At 36.9% G+C, this 17823-nt stretch overlaps 1 protein-coding gene across 27 annotated transcripts in view; it reads right to left on the reverse strand.

Annotated features, from left to right (window-relative positions):
* The window catches only part of MAP2 (microtubule associated protein 2), a 260296-nt gene that overhangs the window by 13066 nt on the left and 229407 nt on the right, over positions 1–17823 (reverse strand). For 19 of the 27 annotated variants that reach the window (XM_087949428.1, XM_087949430.1, XM_087949429.1 and 16 more), the window contains 4 exons: positions 17707–17768; positions 14390–14566; positions 12694–12844; positions 10993–11336 (listed from right to left, as the gene is read on the reverse strand). In XM_087949428.1, the coding sequence (XP_087805554.1) occupies positions 10993–11336; positions 12694–12844; positions 14390–14566; positions 17707–17768 (734 nt within the window). The remainder of the gene's footprint in view (positions 1–10992; positions 11337–12693; positions 12845–14389; positions 14567–17706; positions 17769–17823) is intronic. The other 8 variants (XM_087949442.1, XM_087949450.1, XM_087949449.1 and 5 more) reach the window with 2 other exon arrangements.

Below are 17823 nucleotides of genomic sequence, written 5' to 3' on the forward strand. Positions count from 1 at the left end.
TCTATTTTATTTACCGTTGCTATTACACACTGTTTTAGTTCTTCCATGATTTCCATTATTGTTTTTTTCTCCAGGTTGTATTTTTTTGCATAAACTATTTTTCAGCTTTTTGTTCTTTAGTTCTTCTTCCTTCAAAGTATATCAAATTGCTGACATCTCCTCATAGATTTTTATATAACAACAACAACAACAATAATAATAATTAATTATAGATACAATATAATGTATGATATATATCATATTATTAGTCAAGCATAGTATTGCCAGACTATGAATTGGGAACATAAATAGGTTAGATGAATTTGTGAATAAGTAAATTTTCTATCTGGAAAGTGAACTATAGCAAATATAAATTAGCATTTGTTTTACATGCCTAAATCTTTATATAAAAAAGAATAAGTGTCATTGAAAGTGTTTCCAGCCATAAATAGGACATGATTTAGTTACTCATGGATAGAAATAATCACGTGAAGGCAAGCCCTGGGTGTAAAGCAGGGGTGGGCTTCAAATTTTTTAGCAAGGGTCTCTCTGCCCTAATGACTGGCTGGGTGGGCGTGGCTGGGTGGTCATGTGTTCAGGTGGGCAGGGCTAGGTGGTCGTATGACTGGGTGAGTGTGGCCAACACAACGTCGCTTCTTTGCCCTAATTGTCTAAAAAATTATATATACCAAAAAGTTGTTTATTATTTCGTGCATTTAATACTTAAATAAAAGACTAAGTGAAACCAGGCTTAATAGCAGTGACAGTGAGAGGGATCTTGGAGTCTTAGTGGACAATCAGCTAAATATGAGCCAGCAGTGTGCAGAGGCAGCCAAAAAGCTAACGCAATCCTAAATTGTATTAACAGAGAGATACAAATGACAGGGCTTACACATGGAATGGGTGGGTAGAGTGGGGAAAGCAAAACTTGTTAAGGAGTAGCTAAGCATTGTTACATCATTTCAGTCTGTGGTCCCAAACTAAAAGAAAAAAAAAAACATATCACAAACTAGCCTATAAAATGACTAATTTCTCATTCATGTCATTCGATATTTAGGGAAAGGTGCAAGACAAACATCTGGCTGAGTTTTCATTCCTGAAAATAAATAACAAGCAAAAGTTCACTCTATTGGACCAAAAGTGATTTCAAACACGCACTGCTGAATTCTAGCCCCCTAGAGGCAAAAGCCGAGGCTTCCTCTCATCCCCCCAGCTCCCTCCAGCCCGGCTCAGCCCCACCCGGGCGGTTTGGACTGGCGTCTTCGCCTGCCCCCCACTCCACTCTCCCCTCTGGGGACATCCGAAGGGAGCTGAGCACCCATTGCAGCCTGGGCGTCCCAAGCACCAAGTCCCAGGGTGAGCAGCAAGAGAAGGCAATGGGCGCCCGGATTCAGCTTCATTCTCCACCTCCTGTGGGGCGGGGCGGGGCGGGGTTGGACAGACCTGTGCCAGGCCAGCCAGGAGTCGGATTTGGGGGCTCGCCGACTCTGCAGAATCTTAGCTAGGGAATTGCCTGAGCCCCTGCGAGCCCCCAGCAGCCCACCCCAACATGAAAGCCTTTGCAAAATAGTTTCTGTCATTTAAAATGTATCAATTTACTCTAGCCATTTCTTAGGAAGAGAAATTTAGAGAAGCACCCTCGCTAGGCTAGTTTTTATTTTACTTATCTAACATTCAGAAAACAGCCCTCTTCTGTTCTCCAATTCTGTTACTATTTCTAACTATGAACTTTGGATTTATTATCCCATTTGATTTTCCATGCCTTGAAATCACAGCTGTATCTTTCCTATGATTCTGAAGCTTCTCTGAATTCCTCTTCCCCAACACAAGCAGGATTTCTGAGGCTGCCAATATAAAAACCTTTTTGAAAATAGTTAAATGACACAAAGTTGTATTTAAAAGTTCCAAAACATTTAAATATGTATTTAAGTATACATGTTTTAAAACTTATTTTATAACTGACTAAGCTTTGTGTCTTTCCTTCACAAGGTGGTGCAGATTTTCAGCAAAATTCTAAGGTTGAGGTGTCTTTTTTTTTTAGTTTTACGGCTGCTGAATAAAATTTCTACCTTATAATGCCAAGAGAAAAAGCAATGTCCTTGTCTGAATCTATTCTGCACACATGATTGTGACCAGTGTTTCAAAAAAAAACACAAAAACCTGAATTTTCCGTTTATGGATTTACACAACGAGGCAGTAAGAGAATACTTGCTTGGCATTGCCCTCATTTCCAAGGGAAAGCAGCAATGCCTAAATGAGATTACAGGATGGAAATCTTTCTGAAAGCAGCTCTTAGACCTGTATTTCCCCAGCCTCATAAGTAAATACAATCAAGATCACTATAGTCTTACTCCATGTGATTCAGGAATAGATAAGATACCGATTTTGAAAGTGTCCTTGGCACAAATCAAACACTGAATTATTAAATACATCTCTAGAAAGGTGGCTAATGAGTACCCAAGCCATAAAATGACATTTCCTATGGGTTTTATTCCACATTTACTACATCTCTTTATCAAAAGGTCTGTAAGTCTCTATTCACCCAAATGACTGCAATGGAATCTTGCAGTTGGTTAAAAAATGGCAATCTTCTTTTTCTTCTTCATTAAACAGCAACAATAACAAAAAAAAAAACCTGCACTATACAATCAACTCATCAAAGATTCTGATATGTATATACATTGTATATATCTTATTTAGATATAAAAGATGCCAAGGACAATTTGACACAAGTGGTTATCTTCTAAACAAGCATAGGCCTTTCACACAAGAAATAGGAAACTGGTCTTTATTAAAGATTCTTATAAAAATATAGGTGGGAAATCATAACTCTACTAGGAATGATTTTATCAGTTTTATAAATAGGAAAAAGCATACCCATCAGGATGTATGGTAAATTTAAATTGAAACGGCCAGTATAAGAATATAAATGCTCTTGTGCATATTGCAATTATGATAATATAGAAAAATAATTAAAATAAAACAAACCCCACACAATTACTGGATCTTGATTTTAAACAAAAAGTTCAAAAATATAAAAATGTTATATGCTCATATTTTCTCCTGCTTCCTTCCCACTATACTATTTTGAGTTGTGGGTAGTTTTGCAGAAAGTTTATGAAAAATCATATATACCTCAAGGATCATTCTTTGAAACAAGGGCACACAATTCTCAATATTAATTCGCTACCTTCAGGCTCCCTTCTGCTGTCTTTGCTGATTTCATATTTCCTTTGAAAGTTATAGAACGCGACATTGCCAATGGAATGAGGCTCAACATGCAGAGCACTATCCAAAAACTCACTGGCTTTCCCCATGTGGTATTTTAGAATGCAGAGCAATGCCACAGAAGAGCTCTGGTAGAATCCCTAAGTGTTACAAAGACCCATTGGAGTAGTAAAGATGTGCAGCTGACCTTTATTGATGACCTCTTATGTCCCTTCCAACTCTATGATTCTAAGGCTCTATGGTTGTCTTTCTGAATCTTTCTCAAAATATTAAGCTGGAGATCATGTAATTTTATCTGACATCACATACTAGCTATGAATGTGAATGGGGGTGGGTCTCTTCTTTAGATGGAATTCAAATGCATTTTTAAATTAGAAGAATGAACTGCAAAGTTTGGAAAAATAAAGCTCCTGAAGCACAGCTGCATTTCTGTTCAGGTATAGATTAAGAAAGTGCAAATTAAACAAATTACAATTCTGGTGTATGCTAAACCAATTTCTTCCATCTCTCACCTTCTTAAACTACTGCAACAAATATTAAGATAAGAAGGATAGCTAGGGAATACAGAATGTCAGGACACTGGCACAAAGCTGAGAGCACAGTGGTTACATTCATTAATAACTACACATCTTCATTTTTAAGATGACTGTGAAATTTAACAATTATATAATTCTACATTATATATTTGAGTATTTTTCTTCTAAGACATTCTCTCTTGCTAGAACATATTAAAAATGGAGTTTGTTCTTTTTTAGGGCTCTACCAATAAATGCATTCTCTGTGATACATTTAAGACTCTATGATTACTTTTGCCTAAATAATAAAATAAAAGATGACTAAAGATTAATTTTTGTTATATATTAGAAATCTCACAGACAAATCGTATCAAGTATTTGTAAGAGCAAAGCTTAAGTTGGAGGCAAAGAACAATTTCAATTCTCTCTGAAATATATTGACTGGAAATACTGAGAATCTGACAGAAAGCTGCAAAAAAATGTATTATTATTTGAAACAAGAAAATTGACAAAAAATTATAACATGAATTCCAGATAGAGAGTTATTATCCAAGCTGAATTTGTCAATTATCAGGGTTTTGACTTTTATACTGTTATATCAATTAGGGGCTTTTGTAACTGCATAGCAAATTATTAATTTCCTGGAAAACTAATATATTTTCCCCAAAGCTAGAGTTATTACAAATAGATTTGTTTCTCAACCTGTCAAGTTATATCATTGCACTCAGCAAGGATGCTTCTTGTCTCTTTTAATCTTCAATTTAGTTCTTAAACCACTGGCTATTTCTATTAGACAATCTCAAGATAGTAACTGTATGGTTGCATTCAATATAGAATATAAATTGTTATTATGTGCAGATATTATGACTCTCCTTGATAATTGTACAATGTCATTAGCACAGTTTATTGCTTTATAAACAGCAATGTATTTACACTCTAGTTATACTATTAGTTGAAACAAACTTGATTTACTAGCATTAGGATCCACTATAGCTATATATCATTGCAAGACATTGGATCTACAATTTATATTGGTTCTCAAAATGTTTGGATTTGTATTTTTCTCAAAATATATCACAACATATTGAATTTACTATCTCTAAATGCATAGGTGCAATTTCAGTAAATATAGCTTGATGATTAAAACTCTAAGTCTTTGGTCAAGATTAATGTTATCAAAATGAATATTACATTGACATTAATATATATATTTTTAAGACAGATTCCAAAGTTAATTTCCACTAGCTACTTTTCACAGGTAGATAAACTACCGGTAGATGAAAAAATGTCAAGCTAAACTCCCTTCACTCATCAAATTGAGTTCATCATAAAAAACTTACCAGATTTTCAACTCGGTCATTGGGTTTTTATATTAACATCAATATTTTTTATTCTCTTAGAATGAGGTGTTTTATGTATATTCCATTCAGGGGTGGGATTCTACCAGTTTGCACCTATTCGCTAGAACCGGTTGTTAACATTCTAAGCAGTTCGGAGAATCGGTTGTTAGAAGAAATTACTGGCCTAATCCTGTAAGGAAGGCAGGAAGGAAACATTCTGGTGTTGCTTACAGAAACTGCCTCTCCGTTAACCCTGATTACATTCTTGGCTGGACTAGACTTCCTGTCTCAGGAATGTCTCTGGAGTTTTTTTCCCCCTTCCTTTGCTGGTACAATGCTTGTGTGGAGTGTCCATTTAAAGTTACAATGGCACTGAAAAAAGTGACTTATTACCATTTTTCACACTTACAACTGTTGCAGCATCTCCACAGTCATGAGGCCTTGCAAGGAGATGCATGCCTCGATGTGAGTGATGTTGAATTGGCCATGCCCAGCCAGTCCATGACCACCAAGCCACGCCCATCTAGTCACATGACCAGCATAACTAAATTGGTGGTAGAATTGCACTTGTTTTTTGTTTTGTCTTAAAGCATACCATTATAAAAATTACAATATTAGCAAAGCAGAAAAGCTAGAACTTGCAAGGAGATGCATGCCTCGATGTGAGTGATGTTGAATTGGCCATGCCCAGCCAGTCCATGACCACCAAGCCACGCCCATCTAGTCACATGACCAGCATAACTAAATTGGTGGTAGAATTGCACTTGTTTTTGTTTTGTCTTAAATCATACCATTATAAAAAAATTACAATATTAGCAAAGCAGAAAAGCTAGAACTTCAGTCACAGGACTGAAGTTTTTGTGCTTTAAGCTGTTTATCAGCAACTTTTGGTGATTACGTCCAGTAAAAATGAAACTTTATAAACTGACTAGCAGTAGAACAGGCTGTGAGCAAAAGATAGCTTTCTCCTGATTAAGAAACTGATGGCTTATCAATCCTCTCTCTCCTTTGCCATTTTGCATGTTATAGCCATCCTTTTGGTGGAGGGTCAGAATGGTTTCTTCCAGAAAACTAACAGAACTTGAAATGCCTTTGTTTTTTTTCAGTTAACAATTGGGGAAACCTCATCTTCATTATTTTTATTATAGGTGATCATGATTATAAAATAAAAGGTCTCCAGCCATTTCAAGCTTTTTCAAGAATTCATTTTTTTGTCATCAGATAGTTATGCTGTATAAAAACACTAACTGAAGCAGACTAATATGTGTGCATAGGCTGGTAGCAAGAGATAGGTTAAATAAGATTTATTAACTGACTAGCTACTGATGAGAACTGTACAAATTTATATTTTGATTTATTAACAAACAACTTCTTACTGTTTATGTAAGCACTTCCAGTTGTTGGGGCTGTAACAATATTACTCTATTTCTAGACTAAGGAGAAAAAGGGTGCATTGGTCAGTGCATTCCTAGGTTAGTGTATGCCTCTGGCGAAAGGAACAAGTTTATCTCCCAATGACACTCTAAAATAGCATGTCTGCTCTCTTTAGACGGTTAGTTGTCATATCAGTTTATATTGAATTTTCCTCCCTGCTATACTTATTTTTGACATGTCTATTTCAGCTCATATTATGAAAATGATAAGCTGCACGCTCTTGATTTCCACAAACTGATTATGGAAGCAGTTCATAGGAAAACAGTTCATTTGAATAGCCAGGAAAGTCACAACCAAGATATCTAACCCCAAGGAAGCATCACCACATAATCTTAGATACTTCTTAATTTCTTGAAACTTAATCCTTATTGCCTGAAAGAACTTTTTCCAAAATTCCAAAGACCAAGGCTCTGGGTGGGGCCCCAAGTGATTGGAATGAAGCATCAGTACCAAGCATGAAGACTACTTTCCCCATGAATGGCCCATCCCCATTTCCTGTCAGATGTCTCCTCATGCCCATCACACTGTCATGTCATTGCTTGCCTTTACTTCCTTCATATTGTCCATTGCTTTATCTATCACTCTTCCTCTCCAGGTCAAAAGTCATCGTACACTCAATTGCATGCTCCTTCAAAATAGCTGACTGATCTGGTATGCTCCTGCAAAGCACTCTGCAACCAAAACCTAGCCAGCCAGTCTATCTACTCCCTTCCATCCATCCATACCAACACCATCTCATGGCTCACCCAGGTACCTGGTGACAATTTGAAAAAAGAAATAAAAACCTTTCTTATACTCTTACCAACAGAATGAACCAGAAACGCTTCTCCTCTCCTCTCAGTCTCTCTCCTAAGAAGGGACAATCTCCCCAAATCTTTATCACTAGTTTAGTTTGCTCCTTAGTCTTTTAGATGTAATGATGCCAGAAAAACTTGGCTGCCACATTGGACACTCAAGATCCTTTAATTTTCATGTCCAGAGTGCAGAGTGAAGGAGATGGACAAAATGACCACTATCCCAAAGAGCTCATATGATAGTCAGAGGATGCAGGTTGGTTGTCTTGGTATGTCATTGATCTATCTCCAAACTGATACATGGGGGTCCAGTCTCTTCAGCACACCAAGATTACTTATTTTCACTGTCATCACTGCTGCTTATGTCAGATTGGCCCTTGATGCTATCACTCTTGTTGTTGCATGCCATCACCATGTTGAAGGGTATAGTAAATTCTGCAGCCATGTAGAGTCATCTCTTCAGCTATATGTACAGGGAGAATGGCTCTCCCTAATTATTTCTTCTGGATGAAAACCTCCCTTTGGACACTTTGAATCAACTGGAGTAATCCCAATACAATACCTTACGTGCAGTCTGTACACCTAAAGCTCTAGCTTTCCCATCCGTAATGGGAAATATGTGCCTTCTTCTATAGCTCTTTCTAATGTGGTTATGGTATTTTTAACCATTAACATTTGCCACAATGCTAATTTAGCAACCCAAGGGGATACTTTATTTGTATAAGAGACAATTGTCATACAACCTTGTTCTTAGTTTCTATGCTCAGTTTTATTATTCCATAGTGCATAAGAAAACTTCAAAGAGGCTCTAATGTCCTCATGTTTGTGTAAATATTGCTCAAAAAAATTATTTTCTTTCTTTCTTCCTCTCCCACTCACCTTAGTAACATGTTGCTATGGCCACAGTCATTCAGAGAAATGTTTAAGTGCCTTAAGCTACCCAATGATGACTTTTCTATCCAGATTTATGCTTTGTCATCTAAGCAATGGTATGCTATCTGTGTTTTCTATCAAAACGATTGTGGATCATCTGCTGTGGCATAATATTTTATTCTGTTTTTGTAGATAGGAGGAAAAGATATTTGTCAATCAGTGGAAACTTAGGCAAGAAACTGTGATCGTTCGCTAAATGCCAGCTTGAAGGCTTGAAGGGAGAGATTAATTGACTTTCTGTTCTGTTAAATTTGCAAAAATACAAGTATATTCGTTTTAATTTTTGAATATCAAAATCAGTCTGAAAAAAATAAAGACAACTTGAAAGAATTTAGACTTGATTTAAATATGTATTACATTGGATTGTGAAATATAAAAGTTGAAAGGGAAAGGGTAAAAGCAATAGAGAGGCACGTTAAGGGTCCAATACATAACTGGACAGAGAAACAAGAATAACAAGGAAAAGCTTAGTTTTGCCAAATAGAGAAATTCAATTACATGAAACTTGGCTACAGTTTGCAGTGTAGTTCACAGAGAAATTTACCACATGTTAAAATACAGATCAATGCAATACATTCCCCACTACTAGTGGAGAACCTCAATTTCTTATCTCAATGATCAAGAAAAGATCTGAGATAAGAGACCAAATTATATTTGTATTTGTAAATCAGTAAAATCAAATCGTTAGAATCTGGAGAATCAGAAAGTGAGAAAACCGTGAAAAAACTGAAAGTCTGACCCAAGAGCTTTTGAGGCATGATGCTGATCTCAAGGCATCGCGTCAGTGTTTAATGCTCTTTAACCAGGGGTGTGATTCTACCAGTTCGGATTGGTTTAGGTGAACCGGATGTTAAAATTACATCTGGTTCACCAAACCGGTATTTCAACCGACCGGCTGGTCCCACCCATCCCACCCCACCCCTCCCAGGAGTCTCCACGCAGCCCATTTTTGATGGAGGTAAGTGCAGGGTTTGCACGGAGGCTCTGGGAGGGGGAAAAAGGGGCCTTCTGGAAGTGCAGAAACAGGCCTGTTTCCGGCTTCCAGAGGGTCTTCAGAGCCTGGAGGAAGCCATTTTCACCCTCCCAGAGGCCCGGGAGAAGCTCTGGACCCTTGGGAGAGCGAAAACGGCCTCCCCAGGGCTCTGGAAGCCCACTGGAAGCTGGAAACAGGAGGTTTTGGTAAGCTAACGCCCACCCAGCAACCAGGCAGCGAACAGGTTGCTGGGATTTTTGAATCTCACCCTTGTCTTTAACCAACTGTGCTTTCCATTCCCAGCAGAACTTGAGGAAGCTAACCCAATCTGGAAGAAGGCAATGTATATATGCAACTCTCAAATTGAGCCAGCTGGGTATTGGGAGGTTTGTATTTGTAGCAGAACTCTCATGGTAGTAGATACTTCCAGGGATGGGATTCTACCAGTTTGCACCTATACGCTAGAACCTGTTGTTAACATTCTAAGCAGTTCGGAGAACCGGTTGTTAGAAGAAATTACTGGCCTAATCCTGTAAGGAAGGCAGGAAGGAAACATTCTGGTGTTGCTTACAGAAACTGCCTCTCCGTTAACCCTTATTACATTCTTGGCAGGACTAGACTTCCTCTCTCAGGAACTTCTCTGGAGTTTTTTTTCCCCAGCCTTTGCTGGTACTTTGCTTGTGTGGTGTGACCATTCAAAGTTACAATGGCACTGAAAAAAGTGTCTTATGACCATTTTTCACACTTATGACTGTTGCAGTATCCCCACAGTCATGAGAGGCCAGGCAAGGAGATGCATCCCTCGATGATATTGAGTTGGCCATGCCCAGCCAATAACATGACCACCAAGTCACGGCCACCCAGTCACATGACCACCAAGCCATGGCCACCAACTAAGCCACACCCACAGAACCGGTTGTTAAAAAATTTGAATCCCACCCCTGGATACTTCCTTTGGTTTCTTAATCCTTCTATGCTGTAGTCAGATATTTTCGCATGAAAGCATCCCAAACAAGCAGATAGAAAATATTATCATAGCAATATGAAGCTGCATGACATTTTTCTGACAGGCTGAATAAAACAGGCATCATAATATGAAATTGTTTTTGATCAGGGATTCCCAAACTTGGCAACTTTAAGACTTGTGCACTTCAACTCTCAGAATTCTGGAAGTCCACAAATTGTAAAGTTGCCAAGTTCGGAGACCTCTGTTTTTGATGAACAAGGCACACTTGATCGTTCAATATAAATAATTGTGAAATCTTAGTGTATACACATTCTGCCATTTTTACCATTTATGGAATGTCTAGATATTTGTAGCTCCAATCTGGTAGCCCTCATTTAAAAGCAATTCCACAAAATAAAACAAATTAAAATTTCACAAGAAATAAAGAGCAACTTGTATCTTAGGCAAATTATACCAATGTATTTCAGAAAGGTATTACAATACAATCAGATTACAATACAAAAACATTTCAGTGGTTAACTTCAGTCTCTAGAAGTGTATCAGTGAGGTTTAAAGGAAGTTTCCATTCTGCAGATTTTCTTTCTACTTTATCAGAAGTAATTGGCTTTTTTTTTCTAATAAAGGATACTAACACCTTATACATTCAAATATACTTCTAGGGAAAATGCTAAACGAATGGAACAAGAAGTGTAATTAGGTGCCAATTACTACCAGAATAAAATTAGAAGTTTACAGTAATTAATGAAGAATGCCTTCAAGTCAATACGGCATATTCTCAACTTTATCTACCCTAATCCTATTTTTAAATGTACTTAAATGAAAGCCTTACCTGCCCCCCTTTAGGCTGATACTTGATGTTGTCTGTTGACCCAACTTTGGACCTGACATTCTTGAGATCTGGTAGAGGTTGATTAATCAGACGAAGTTGCTTAGGGGTTGCTGGAGATTTCGGAGGTGTGCGTATGATAGCAACTTTTTTCTCAGTGGGTACCAGAATTGCAGATGTGGGAGTACCCGGTGTATGTGGGGTTCTGGAATAACTAGGGGTCCCAGGTGTTCCTGGAGTGCGAGAGGAATAACTAGGTGGGGTTCCAGGAGTGATGGCAGTTGATCCTGGAGTAGTTGGAGTTGATGTACCACTTTTTCCTGTTCGGCTTCGAATAGGCTCTGATCCTGTATTGATAACAGAATTCTGTTTGTTCTATGATATTCATATCATTTCTTAGAGAGAACTGGCATCTAATTGTTCATAAAAGAACCTGATCACAAAAATATTCAGTCTTTGCTGAAACTTTCTGAAGATCAGGGTGAAACTTAAAATTGAACAATGTTTCACTAAATGACAAGATTATCATGAAGTACAAACCAGCTGGGATTTAAAGCAAGTTAAAATCAATAATATTGGATATTTGCAATTATATCTTTCATAGCTTAATGATCCCCAAGGAGAAATAAATGAAAAAGAGAGTTAGAGTTGAGGCTTAATGCAGATTTCTATCTCCAATAATATCTCCATGTGCTCCCTACTTCTAGCTTCATCTTTCCCTATGACTACCAGTTTTGGGTTGCAAACACCTGGTTGTCATTTGATGATAGGAAAAAGATACACTCATGATTAGTGGATATCTTTTTTTGCAGTCCAGATTCAATAGCCCTACCTGTATTTCTAAATTAAGATTATGCTTAAAATTTAAAATCTCTTCATAAGTTGGGATTTTTTTTTCCTAAATCAAAAACACTATATATTACAAAATGCAAAGCATTTTTTTCCATATATTTTAAAATTCTGCTATCAAATATTTCAAGGAACTGATATAAACTATACAAATAGAAACTTAGGATGTGTCTAGGGAATACGTTTTTTCTGGTAAACTTTTCTCTTTTCCTAAACACAGAATTTTCCTAGCTTTTTAAAAAGTATCCAATTACATAGAATTCATATTTTATAATATATCTAGAATTTTTATCTGATCTTATCTGGTAGTATATAACATGTTCCTCTTATAATAGAAACACAGCTGAGCAGAAAGTAGTTGCTATCTAATTTAGATATCATCTCTGGTCTAAAACCTATTTCCTCAACATGGCAATGCATCCAGAAACATTTCTTTTGAAATCAGACAGACTCTATGTTTCATCTTGTCTTGCCTCATCTCATCTCATCTCGCCTCATCTCATCTCATCTCATCAGATTCTTTTAGTTTAAAAAAAATAAATGGAGATTAGCATATTGCAAAAAAGTGTAATTTTAATGCAATTATTTTATTTCCAGAAACATTTCTGGGTCTTGCATAGACTCTAGGTGTCTAAGCCAAAAGAAAAGATTGCATCTTATAAACTTACAGGGAATAGTGCTCTAGAACTATATGGGAATTTTTGAGACTGTCTGGGCTCATTGTAGCATAATTGTTGTAAGATTATTCATAAGATGCTTTCAAAATTTCAAAAATGTCCACTAAGTCAAATTAGTGGATTAACCCTGAGCTTTCACCTCCAACTTTAACTCTGAATTATAAGGCAAGAGACATACTCGTAGTTCGTCGTACAGATGAGATGGTACTGTTCAAGGAGAAAGAATTTTCATCTCGTTCTCTGTCTGCTGAGATACCTCTTCGGGCGGGTAAAATGGAAGAAGGTCTTGGTAAAGAGGAGCGCTTTTCAGGACTCTTGGTTATTCCATCCTAATGCAAAAAAATAGGAAGCATTTTGGTTTTAAACATGTATTGGTATATTCCGCTCCAACCTAACTTTGTTTGCATTCAAGCCATTAAAGCAACACTACAGTAGTACAGTACAATAGTACAGAAGCTGTTGAGGAAAAAGGGTATTCCAAGGTTGAGGGCAGAAAGTTGACTGAATTTGGCTATGACTGCATCAGTATAGCCTTATTTTATTTGCATTTAAAGTCAAAAAAGAAAGTTTGTGTCTCTGCTGTGAACATACATTCATAGACACACACACAGATGTTACATTCTGAAGCTAAACAGAACAACCACTCACTCAGTACTTGGAAACAGGCAAAGTGACTTCTCGACATACAAAAATTATTTGGAAAAGCCAGAGTTTTTAGGCAAGGGCTCTTCTATTGGCCTAACCTACTAGAAGTAGCTCTTGACTTATGATCACAGTTGAGCCCAGAATGTTGGTTGTAAGTCGTTGTGGTTGTTAAGGAAGACACTCATGTGGCTGCCTTGCTCAGCAACCACAATCCCGGCTCTTCCCATTGTAGTCATTAAGCAACCTTCCACATCTTAAATGACCTGCTGACATGTGGAAATGTGTTGTAGGTCAGAAAGCTTTGGCTGGCTAGGCTCAGCATAAGCAGGCCTCCTGCCTCTCCCATATTCCCAGAAGCCTTAACCAGCTAGAATCTGTGCAGGACTCTGCCTTTCCCCCCAATTCCTGAGTCTTCCAGTGGGCATACGTTTTCTGCATCTCAATGGGCCTAGGCAGCTGAGGTCTCCCAGCCCATGTTGGGGGGGGGGGGCAGCAGTTGCAGTGTTCCCAAGGGTAAGCAAGCTGCCAACCACCTAAATTTTGATAACGTGACCATGGGGTGCTACAATGGTCATAAGTTCAGGCAGGAATTGTATGTCCATTCACTCAGCACTGTCGTAATTTTGAATGATTTGCCGAATGAATGTTCATAAAATGACAACTACCAAATGAAATTTGTAATCATTGAATAGAATCAAATAATACATTAAGCTTTTAAAACAAATTTATTTTTATCATCTATAAATTACATTTTAATATTAGCTATTATCAACAAATCCCATATTTTGGCATCCTATGAAATCACAACTCAGCTCTATCTTGCCTTCCTCACAAGTTCTACCCCTGGCATTTCTTTGGATTCTGAAGCTTGCTTTGCCTGCTAGAATCTGTAAATCAGCCTTTACATTTCTTCCTGTTTACCTTCTCCTGTACTGTTTTTCAAAAACAGTTATGGGAATAGTATCATCACCAGTGAATTTTCTCATCACTTGTGATCTGTGGTGAGGAATGACTAGATTAATTCTCTTTTATAGACATTATAGGCTAATCAGGAAAAGTGACCCTTGGGAACTATTGATATCATGAACCAATTTGATTATATTTCTAATATACTGCATTTCTTTTTCATTTGGGAAAAGGGATATCAAGGTGAGATATCCATATTCAGTAGTGAAGGAAAAAAATTAAAGATGTGGGCATTTATTCTTCTTCTACCTCAACTACCTTACCTGAGCTGTTTTTGAATAGTCCCTTGGGCCCGCTGAAGAGGGCCATGCAATATAATTGTCTTTATTGCGCAAAACAACTTTTTTAGTGGTGATTAGTGAACAAGCAGAGTTGGGTCTTGGAGGAAGCAATGACTTTGCTCTAACCTTTGAGGCAGGAATCTTTGACAAAGAAGAAGTCTAATTATAGGAAAACAAAAAGAAAAATGTAATGGGAAGATGAACAATGAGACAAACAAATGTATGGAATATGGAAAACAGATTTCAAATTAGAACTTTAAAAATAATTATTGTATTGTATTATTGTTCTTACATTAAAGGAAGCATACATTTAAAGTAAAATGATTTCATTGTTCAAGTCATAAGAAGACTAATGATATAATGGTTATTTTTCAAAAACTGACATCTATTTTTCTGCAGCTAATTTACACTGTCACTGGCCCATGCTAACGTACTATTTTTTTATTTTTAGTGTTATCATTTTTCCAGGTTTTAAGACTGAATTTTCAGTTATAGTATTCACCAAAAAGTATTGATATCCAAATCAGGATTCCTTCAGTTACCAGGCTGAGGCTAGATTTGCACTGACTTCATTCAAGGTAAATACAGCCTATATTCATATTTTTTATAATTCTATTTAAGATACAGGTTTTTTAGATCTCATAAAAATAAGTCAATAAGTACTTTGAGTTCATGTTTAGGATCTTAGTGGACAATATTACTTTGAAACTGCAATTAAAACATTATGCATTATTCATTATTAACTGCAGTAGTCACAGACAAACTGCTATACCTTGTTAATGCTGGAGAGAATATAGTCCTGGCCTTACGAAGTCTTTGCATCTAACTAATTTTAACAAAGCCAATTATGGAAGCCTTATGATATCATTTAACATTTTTGCTTATTCTTTTTCTATTGCAAAACAAAATACAGAAGGCACTATTTGTCTTTTTAAAAATAAAAATGTATTATTAATTTCCTTTCAGAAACCTTTCACCTGAAATCACACTCAGATGCATTCCATATGCTATTCTTCATTTCAGTTTTAAATATACAAATCAAAGTAAATCATGTATGTGTCCTTTGTAAATCCATATAGATATAAGGCCTAGGTTAGAATTACATTTAAAGAAAATAATTTGGGCACCAAAAACATGCAATTGTAAACACCTTCAAGAAGAATAGCTATGCTAGTCTATAAAGCTAAAAACACAGAGTAAATACTGAAAACGTAGAACAGAGAGATGGGATTTGATGGGCACAATTAGTATTATGATGTAGGAGGATGTAAACAACAAATGAGCATATAAAGTTTGAGAAATTAAAAAAAAACTGTTTATGAATCTAATATTTAATCCTGTACATATTTGTCTCAGAAAAGTTCTATGAAGTTCCCTGAATTCAAGTCTCCCAGCCACAGACCAAGAATTGTAACCATCGGGTGACAGCTTTATTTTAGAGAGAAAGTGAGCTGTTTATTTATTAAATTTATATGGCTGCCCATTTTACACAAAGTGATTCTGTGCAGTGTATAATTATTAAAATAAAACAATAAATAGGAAAAAACAATTATTAAATCAGTCATCATTAAAGATATAACCTCCTTTACAATGCTACTTAATCTATTCCCTGCCATCTTAAGATAGTGTGCTCAAAGAAGACAAGGTAATCAGGGAGCAAGCTTGCTACTTGAACTTCTCACTTCAAGTAGTGATACGAATTGGACAGCAGTGTAAGATTTTTTTTTTATTGACATATGCAAATTACTATTTTTTTACTATCCAATTATGGAAGGCTGAGGCTTCTGGATAAAAAGGAAAAAGATACTTTTAATGGGTGAGCAAAAGTATTAAATACAAACAGGCAAATGTGCATGTTAGATTCCCTTCACCTCTCCCCCACCCCATCCTCTGTGCCTCTTTGGCTGCCCTGAGTTCCACTGGCCCTACCACTCCCAGATGCTCTTCGCCATTTTCTTCCTCCCACTCCTGAGGAAGTGTGCCCAGAATGGCTCTTCATGAGGCAGTATATGTAGCCTTGTCCAAATTGTGTTGGGCCTTCTCACAAGGACCACATGCAATTTGGACAAGGCCGCGCTCTGTTTGGAGAATGGTGCAAATGGTCTCAGATAGAAGGTCTGGTGATTTGGGTTTGATAGGGGCCCTTTCCTTGGTTATGTTCTGTCACATCTTATGATTTGATTTGAATTTCTGCACTAAGATAGTCACTTCATCCAGTTGTATGATTCCGGCTGCAAAACTCATAAACAGGTACATTTAAATTGGAGGGGATTTTTCTTCCCTAAAGACTAAAACAGAATATATGTCTGGAGAAAGCGTTTCAACTCTGGCCACATCCCTTTTCCTCCTGCATTTCTTGTTAGAACAAATATGGTTTAAGAGAGATATTCTGCTCCTCCCATCTTTCTCTTCACAGGAAAGGGGAGAAAGGAAGCAAAAAGAAAAGATGGCACTTCACAGAATCTCCCAGTTGTACATCACCAGTCAACTGATTTATGGTCTTGAACAAAGGATAATCATGGAAAGCAGAGTACTATGAATGGTTCTTACCACATCTGGTAAAGTGCAGTCAAACGTATTTGTGCATTCCCACTAACATAAATTTGTTCCGTTGTTATAGTTAACAATGGGTGATAAAAATATTGTTCTGTTCTACTGCTGGTAGCTCATTGTGCTGATTTCCTATTTTATGCTAATGAAAACAGGTTTTCTTTGCATCCTGAGGCTATGACAGCACTAGTTTTATTATATTTTCATTTAGATTTTGCTTAATGTCTTGAGAGTCCATGCAGCCAGACTTTCAGTTGCCTTGTAACTCAGGGGCACTGACTAGAGTTTCCTGGTGTCAATTTGCTTATCTAGCTGATTAGCATTCAGTCCCAGCTTCAGTGATTGGCTGAACTTTGGATTTGCCACCCCCCTTTTTTCTTTCCAAGCAGAGCAGTAAACATACTGGCTTTTAAACATACAGAAAGCAGATCAGATAGAGATTCTAACATTTTCTCTTACAAGAATGAATCAGACTGATAGATTGAAAGTAGTGCCATGAAGTTCTCAGATTTGCATCTGATTAACTAGAACATAAAACAGAAAGCTTAATATCTTTCTAACTGTCAGTATGTAATTTTACACAGTACAGCAATTAGAACATTTTAACCTATGATTAATTTCAAAGTGAGTCAAAAAGAAACTATTTGTTTAAAACTGCCAAATGGTTTTTTAAGTTATTTATGGTAATAGAACTACCAAATATTCAAAATATGCAGATCTGTAGAACACATAAAGGCAAATTCACCCACCGAAAGTTTTTCCTTTGCTTGCTTAAACACCCCAGGCGTCTGGTTTATTTCACCACCAGCAGCTATTAGAAAATAAGGGGAAAAGGGTTAACATTTTAAAATCATAACTTCAATTTA

This window comes from Notechis scutatus, chromosome 1 (assembly GCF_049901735.1).
Source record: "Notechis scutatus isolate UNSWTSFEM ecotype Mainland chromosome 1, rNotScu1.2, whole genome shotgun sequence".
NCBI lineage: Eukaryota > Metazoa > Chordata > Lepidosauria > Squamata > Elapidae > Notechis > Notechis scutatus.